A 9,205-nucleotide genomic window follows, 5' to 3' on the forward strand; every position below is an offset into this window, starting at 1 on the left:
AAAAAAAAAAACTTAAAATTTGTCACAAATCAAATTCTATTTTTATCCAAAATATTTTTTAATCTTTTTAGATATATGTAAAGTGCTTAGAAGAATTTTGTGGCTTGACATGATCATTAAAAGACTATAGCTTTGCATCATCCCTTTGCATTAAATGAGCTAAACTAAACTGATACACTTGTCGATTTAACACCCGTACGTTATGGCCAAGACCAATATCCTTTGCTTAGTTATCATCCTTCTTATATTTAGACAATGGAAAAAAGCAGAATTAAACAAAAATTATGGTTCCTTTTATGAATTCTCTTTCTTCTTCTCCTCTTCAAAAGTTTCTTCTTTTGTTACTTTTCCGTTTCATAATAATATTAATTGTTGTTTCATGCAAAACAAAAGGTGTGGTGAAACTGCCACCAAATGTTTCAATTCCAGCAGTGTTGGTGTTTGGAGATTCAATAATGGATACAGGAAACAATAATAACAATTTGAGAACAACTGCTCGTTGCAATTTCCCACCTTATGGAAAAGATTTTGAGGGAGGGATTCCTACTGGCAGATTTAGCAATGGAAAAGTTCCCTCTGACTTCATAGGTATATAAATGCTCTCTCTTTTTACTTTATAATAATAGTATCTTAATTAATAAAAACATATAAATAGTATACAAGACAAAAGGGAAATAAATGCTTTTAGTCAAAGTACTAAAAGTGGAAAAGAAACTCTCTAACTCACCGAAATCTGATCCAACTGATAACAAAAATATGGAAGTGGGCAGGTTGTTATAATAAGATAGAGTCTTGTAATAGCATGCAGCCTTGCACAACTATAACTTGAGACTCCCAAAAACACACCACCGACAAATTCTCACTACACTCTTTTAAGTGATTTCCAATTTATGTTTTTGTTGATTGAAATTTTTTTAGTTAGATCTTTTTGAGTTCTTATTGAGAATTTATTTAGAATTCGAGTTGATCATCATGAATTGTTATTGGAGAGTCGAAGGAATTTATGGGAATATTAAGAAAATCTCAAGTCTTACTGTAGTTAGATATAAAACTTCTAAAAAGTTTATATAAAATAATATCTCTTCCTTACAAATCACTTTTGTTGGAATTGTTAAATATGCTTGGATCTCAACCTCAAAAGCTAGCTCAAGAGGTGAGGTTGTCCTCACATATTTATACACCCAACAGTCCGGGAACCTAAGCAATGTGGGACTTCAAACAAACTCACAAATACCAACTTCAACACCCACCCTCACGCCTAGCGTGGGCATGGGCCAAACGCCCATATTGCAGTCCTTAACCCGGCTCTGATACCATGTTAAATATGCTTGGATCTCAACCTCAAAAGCTAGCTCAAGAGGTGAGGTTGTCCTCACATATTTATACACCCAACAGTCCGGGAACCTAAGCATGTGGGACTTCAAACAAACTCACAAATACCAACTTCAACACCCACCCTCACGCCTAGCGTGGGCATGGGCCAAACGCCCACATTGCAGTCCTTAACCCGGCTCTGATACCATGTTAAATATGCTTGGATCTCAACCTCAAAAGCTAGCTCAAGAGGTGAGGTTGTCCTCACATATTTATACACCCAACAGTCCGGGAACCTAAGCAATGTGGGACTTCAAACAAACTCACAAATACCAACTTCAACAGGAATGAATTAGGGCAAATATCAATTCTAACATGACATCAAATTCTATGGATTGGACCATAGGTGATCCACCGTTTATATCCACACACTCAATTTAATAGTAGAGTTGAGTGTGTGTGGTGTATTGAGAAAATCTCAAATTTCACATTGGGTAGACATAAACCTATAAATAGTTTATATAGAGGATACCTCTCACCTTATAAGTCGGTTTTGTAGGAATGAGCTAAACCAAACTCCAATTCTAATAAGGAGAACAGTACGACCAATGCTTTAGAACCATAAGAGAGAAAGAGACATCACATTTTCATCCAAAGTTTTAAGGCATCATGTATATGACTCACCCATCTTATAAATCCAACATTTTAATCTATTCAATACGATGTGAAACTTAACCATTAATCCTTGAATTATGAGGAATTCATAAGTTACAATATGGCCAATGCTTTAAGACCAAATGAAGGAGGCAACACATCTTCGTCCCAAAACTCAAAACATCAAGTATAAAAGTCATCTTTATCAAAAATCAAACATTCTATCTAGGAATGTAAATATATATCAATGAGGACGGATACCATGATATCCATGTCCGTCCCGTTGGATAAATATGATATATGTATCCGCCCATATCCATGCGGGTCATCCGCGAGTTTTAAAGTACCCATAGATATTTACAGATATCCATGGATATTTTTTTTTAAAATTATTTTTTGAAAAAAAATATTTTCATCTTTTTTTAAAGATTTAAAAAGTTATTATCTCATAGCAATCATACAATTCGCTCTCAATTTAACAAAAATATTTCACCACATTAATTTCCTTCTTTTTCGTCAAAACATGATAACATGTAAACATAATATCTATACATTTCATTTTCAACAAAAACAAATAAAATATATTGTGACTGTGAATTATGGTGGATGAGTGGATGACGAAGGAGTGAGAAGGAAGACATTGATTGGACAGAGGAAGGATGATATTGGTTGGCTGAATGGTGTAATTGTTGAAATGAGCTATGGAATTTTGAAGAAGCTTAAATATGAAATAAGCAAATAGAATTTGTAAGGAGCAAGGTTGTTAAGATTTAAAACCTAAACTCCATAGATTTCACGTTTATAGGTCAGCATTTCGTGTTAAATCGCAGGTAAAAATCTTCTTATGTAAAATCGTATTCTAGAACGATTTTAAGTGAATTAAATCATTTTAAAATCGGTGAAATCATGTAAAATCATGTAAAATTGTTGGATTTTACTCTTTGACTTGATTTTACTTTTTTTTGTCAAAATTTATAAATCACATTTTATATTTTGGCCAATAAAATTTTTTCTATGGATTTTTAATTTTATTCACATTCATATCTTGGTTATAATATTAATGAATCTTTAACATTTGGAGATAAATTTAATCAAATTGAATGCGAATGTTCTAATGAAGATGATGTTATAGAAGGATTGAACTTTTGATTTAGTTGAAGATGAAGATGAAAAGATTTGTTTTTTTTTTTTTAACTTGAAAAACTTATGAAACTATTATTTTTTTATAATCTTTTGGATGTTATTTTTTATGATTACAAGTTTGTGAATATTACACTTTATTATGATGATAAAGTATATTTTTGCTTTATAATTAAGTTAAAATTTTAAATAATTAATGCATTTAGAATATTATATAAGTATATATATGTTGTATATATAAATTTAATATAAATTTAATATGAGGTAAACTCTATGATTTTACTTTTCGATTTTACCTAAGTAAAACGAGTCAAGGTAAAAACTCGATTCTGACAACCTTGGTAAGGAGTGTGAAAGGTTTTCTTCAAAGAAAAAAAAATACAAAAAGACTAATTTTTTTAAAAGATAAAAAGACATGCTGTAATAAACTAATGATATTTAAATAATTTTTATAATTTATTAACGGATACGGATATCCGCGGGCACATGTAACATTAAACCTGCATCCGTATCCATTAACAAATGAGTATTTAAATATCCATTTGTTTTATCCATGAATATTGATTAAGCTGCCCACCACATAGCTGTGACGAATTTTATATGTAGATATCCGCAGATACGAGTTTTTTGTCATCTTTATTCTATCAATTTATAAACGATATGAGATTTTAACACTCAAATTTGAATCCAACAATTATTAGTTGATATGTTACTAATTCAAAGTTCTATATTACGTTTAAATTACTAAATTTAATCCGTATCCCAATAAAATAGAAGAATTTTAAAGAAAAATGTGATGTGAGATTTTTTCACTCACACTTAAACTATAGGAAGTTGGGAGTTACAACAGGACCAATGCTTTAGGATTAAAAAAAAGAAAGCAACACATCTTTATTCAAAAACTCAAAACAACAAGTATATAAGTTGTCTCTTTCATAAGTCTAACATCCTATCCATTCATAAAAGATGTGAGACTTAACCATCTACGTTTAAATTTAAATTTAAAAATTCTTTGTTTATAAGCTACTAATTCAAATTTTTATAACGTTCATATAATTAAATCTAACATATACACCCTTTGTCTATTATTATTTTTTTTAGGTTCATTGAATAATAAGTGTATTTGATTTTTTATGTAGATCAAATACATTCATTATTTAATAAACCTAAAAAAAAAATTTGTTTATAATAATAGCCAGAAAAAATATTTAGATAAAAATTAATGAAAGCATTAAAATATAGTAAAAGAAAAACGAAGAACTAGACGACAATTGTATATACATGTCAAATCTTTTTTTCTTTTCAAATCATCCTATATGTCTCCTTTATTAACTTTCGGAGCCTTTGTTATTTTAAGTCATTGGTTAATACCATTTTACTCCTGTCATATAGGTCATTTTTGATTTTGCCCCCTGTAAACTTTTTTTTTTTGAAAAACAACCTTGCAATTTCAAAATACTAATATTTTAGTCCCTAAAGTCAAAATCCGCAGGAAAATCCGAAAGAAAATCCGCAGGAAACCTGCAGATTTTCCTGCGGATTTTGACTTTAGAGACTAAAAAGTTAGTATTTTGAAATGGCAAGGTTGTTTTTAAAAAATTTTTTTTTACATGGGGGTAAACCAGAAATGACCTATATGGCCGGGGGTAAAATGGTAATAACCCTTAAGTCATTTAATACTAAAAAAAACTTAGTTATGTCTTTATATTTACATAAATGTTATTCTTACACCAAATCTTACACTGTATGTACGGACGACACTGTTTATGTACGGACGTCATTGTTTATGTACGGACGACACTATTTATGTACGGGCGAATACTAGTTATGTACGGATGTTTATTTTTAATACCTGTACGTGCATTAATCAACTTCATTACTGTATTAACCAAATTTTTACACTGCATTAATCAAGATTGATGACTGCTAAAAAATATGGTTTTTTCTTTACCCACCTCTCTATGGGAGTCACCCCCAGCGAAAACCCCACTTTACCCCTGCTTCGGAAATGCATTTCCGAAATATTTTTTTTTCTAAATTTTTCTAGACTTCGGAAGTGCATTTCCGAAAAAATCTCAAAAATTTGTATTTTGATTAATTCGGAGATGCATCTCCGAAAAAATAAAAAAAATCTAAAAATTAGAAAATAATAATAATTTATGAGTAATGAATAATAATAATTATATATTTTGATATAATTTATGAGTTATGAATAATAATTATTATATATTTCTATTCTGATTCATATTTTAAAATTTAAAATAATTTTAATTAAAAAGACTAAAATAATTTCACTTACAAAATGAGTTATAATTTTTTATTTATATATTTATATATTTATAATAATTATTATGTATTTACAAAAAAAACTAAAAAAATAGTGTTTTAATTTATATATTTATATAATAATTATAATAATTATTATATATTTATAAAAATTATTATATATTTATATATTTATATAATAATTATTATATATTAATTATAAATATATTTATATATTTATATAATAATTATAAAAATTAGAAAAATGAGTGTTTTAATTTATAATAATTATTATATATTTATATATTTATATATTAATTATTATATATTTATTTATTATATATTTATATATTTCACTTACAAAATTAATCATTATTATTATATATTTATATATTTCTATTCTGATTCATAATTAAAAATGAGTTATAATTTTTTATTTAGTTTAAAAAAATTAAAAAAAGATTTTGTCTTAATTTTATTTAATGAATAAATTTTATATTTAATTCTATATAATTCAAAATTTACTTATGGAATTAAAATGTTTTTGATTTATATAAGTTAAAAATAATTTTGAACTTTAAAATTGTTTAGGAAATTTTGATTCACCTTGATTTTATTGATTCATCTTGATTTTATTGATTCACCTTGATTTTATACCTATTAATTGTATTGATTCACCTTGATTTTAATTTTTTAATAATTATTGAATTCTTTCGGAAGTGTATATCCGAAACATTCCAACACCAAATTGGTCTTGGAATATTTCGGATATGCATCTCCGAAAATCCAAAAAAGGGGTGTTTTTGGAAATGCATCTCCGAAAACACCTTTTTTTTCGTGTTTTCGGAAGTGCATTTCCGAAATAAGACAAATTTTGAAAAAAAAAGCGTTTCGGAAATGCATTTCCGAAGTGAGGGTATTTTGGGTTTTTCACCAGAGGTGACCAAGAAAAGAGGGAGGTAGAGAAAGAAATTTCCAAAAATATTTAATACCTGGATGTTGCACTAACCAACTTTATTACTGAATTAACCAAGTTTTTACACTGCATTAACCAAGTTTAGTGACGGCTAAAAATTATTTTTAATACCTGAATGTTGCATTAACCAACTTCATTACTGCATTAACCAAGTTTTTACAGTGCATTAACCAAATTTAATGACTATTATAAAATACTGTTGAATAGGTGTATGAATAGCATTACTCTTATATTTAACTTGATTGAATTGAATGAAAAAAAAAAGAGACGAAACTTTGACAAAATAATGATATTTAATATATCATCAATGTGATTAAGAAGAACTTAGTTTATAACTTGTAACAAATCTTTAATTACTAACAATTTTTTATTAAATTAAATATTAAATAGTCTTTTGTATTTTGATCAGTTGAAGAATTAGGCATTAAAGAGCTTCTACCAGCCTACTTGGATCCAAATCTCCAGCCTGATGATTTGCCTACTGGTGTTTGCTTTGCTTCTGGTGGTGCTGGATTTGATCCGTTGACATCTCAAACTGCAGTACACATAATTTTCATCCTCTGATAAAACATTGATCAATTAATTTTATAATTTTCTTTTCTATTTATTAACTTCATTTTTTTCTTTTCATCATAATCAGTCAGCAATATCTTTATCTGGTCAACTAGACTTGTTCAAAGAATACATAACAAAATTAGAAGTACTTGTTGGAGAAGACAGAACAAATTTCATCTTGGCAAATAGTCTTTTCCTTGTGGTATTGGGCAGTAATGACATTTCCAACACATATTTCTTATCCCGTATTCGACAAGTTCAATATGATTTTCCAGACTACGCTGATTTTATGGTCAATTCAGCTTCTAATTTTGTAAAGGTATGTTCGGTTAATTAAGTTACATCTTAAAAATATAATTTAAATTTGACCTCTTATGAAACATGTACACAATAAAAAATGATATTCGTAACACAATAAGCATGTCAATATCACGTGTTAAAACGAAACACACTTTAAATGAAAATGCCGATGTTACATAGATTAACTCAAACATTTCTAATGATGAAGTAATTATGTTACTATGTATTTTTTTTGAAGGAAATATATGAACTAGGTGCAAGGAGGATTGGAGTATTCAATGTACCACCAATTGGTTGTTTACCATTTCAGAGAACAGCAGCTGGAGGAATAGAAAGAAAAATTGTAGTAAAGTACAATGAAGCAGTAGAATTATACAACAATAAATTGTCAAAGGGGTTAGCTTCTTTTAATCAGAACTATCCAAATAGCAGGACTGTTTGCATTGATGTCTATAACCCTTTGCTTGACATCATATTAAACTCCAATAAATATGGTTAGTTCTAACTTTTATAAATAAATTTAGTAGAATTATTATTTTTTATAAATGAATGACAATAAAAAAAAAAAAAGTTAGTATATGTTAATATCATAGATATAAATAGACATAATAACTTGTGTTTATAATTTTAAAAAAATTGGTATATTTTGCAGGATATAAAGTGGAAGATAGAGGATGTTGTGGCACAGGTATAATAGAGGTAGTATTCTTATGCAATCATTTGGCTTCAACTTGTCCCAATGATATGGAATTTGTATTTTGGGATAGTTTTCATCCAACTCAAAGTGTTTACAAACGCCTCATACCTCCAATTATTGGAAGATATGTCAAAGATTTCATGTGACCAATTTTTCTATGCTTGTAGCTACATGGGCCTAAATGGGCTGTACTAGACATTGTAAACTTGCTAGCCCAATATTTGGGCATGTTTCAATAACATCTATGCTAGTTTTTTATTCAAACAAAATATTACGATTTCTTTTTTCTATTTAAAAAGAATATAAAAAATATGAACCACTAATGTATACATATGGCATGAATCTAAGTAAGCATTATTTTTATAATGAAAAACTATTAGTAACACTGAAATCTAAAAAAATCAATACTCAAATACAACCCACAATGCAAATATTGTAAAGCATAATGTAGATTAGTACTTATTTAAATTATTATTACCCTTATTTTTTTCGGTCATTATAAAAACTAGTGGAATAATAAGATAGAATAAAGAGAAATCAGAGGATACAAAGAAGAAAAAAAAAATTATATGCGAACATCTATAATATAAGAAAATTAATGGTTGTGAAAAAGTAAAAAATACCTATATTTGATTTTTTGCCACCACATTAAAATCGTGGTTATTTGGTCTTTGTATATTAAAGTTATTAATTTTATTATTAAAATAATACAACCCTTATATTTTATCAAACTTATCAAATCTCTCTCCATTCTCAATTTTTTTCTCTTTCATCACTTTCTCATTTCTTTCTTAAAAAAAAATGGTATTTATGATCGAAATATTTTTTAGTCAATAATGGTATACGGGAAAAAATCTACTATTGATCTAAATATTTTTATATATGAAATTTACTATTGATTCAAATATTTTTGTAAATGACACCTAAACAAAAATGAAGTATGTATACGAGAAAAAATATATCATTGATCTAAATATTTTTATATACGAAAAATGTTATTTATGATCCAAATATTTTTTATTCAAAAATGGCATAGCCAAAAAATCTATTATTGTTCTAAATATTTTTATATATGAAAATTTAATACTAATCCAAATATTTTTGTAAATGATACCTAAACAAAAATAATATTTATATACGAAAAAAATCTATTTTTTTTACGAAAAATGGTATTTATGATCCAAATATTTTTATTCAAGAATGGTATACGAGAAAAAATCTACTATTAATCTAAATATTTTATACACAAAATTTACTATTGATCCAATTATTTTTGTAAATGATACCCAAACAAAAATGAAGTC

At 27.3% G+C, this 9,205-nt stretch overlaps 1 protein-coding gene across 1 annotated transcript; it reads left to right on the plus strand.

The window, feature by feature from the left end:
* Nucleotides 1-234: 234 nt before the first annotated feature.
* On the plus strand, nucleotides 235-8,170 carry LOC131596687 (GDSL esterase/lipase EXL2-like). The gene is made up of 5 exons (XM_058869415.1): nucleotides 235-588; nucleotides 6,759-6,889; nucleotides 6,990-7,223; nucleotides 7,443-7,698; nucleotides 7,857-8,170. Exons 1-5 carry the CDS (start codon nucleotides 285-287, stop codon nucleotides 8,045-8,047), a joined length of 1,116 nt encoding a protein of 371 aa, XP_058725398.1. The 5' UTR covers nucleotides 235-284; the 3' UTR covers nucleotides 8,048-8,170.
* Nucleotides 8,171-9,205: the final 1,035 nt, after the last annotated feature.

This window comes from Vicia villosa, linkage group LG4, assembly GCF_029867415.1.
Source record: "Vicia villosa cultivar HV-30 ecotype Madison, WI linkage group LG4, Vvil1.0, whole genome shotgun sequence".
NCBI classification, from domain to species: domain Eukaryota; kingdom Viridiplantae; phylum Streptophyta; class Magnoliopsida; order Fabales; family Fabaceae; genus Vicia; species Vicia villosa.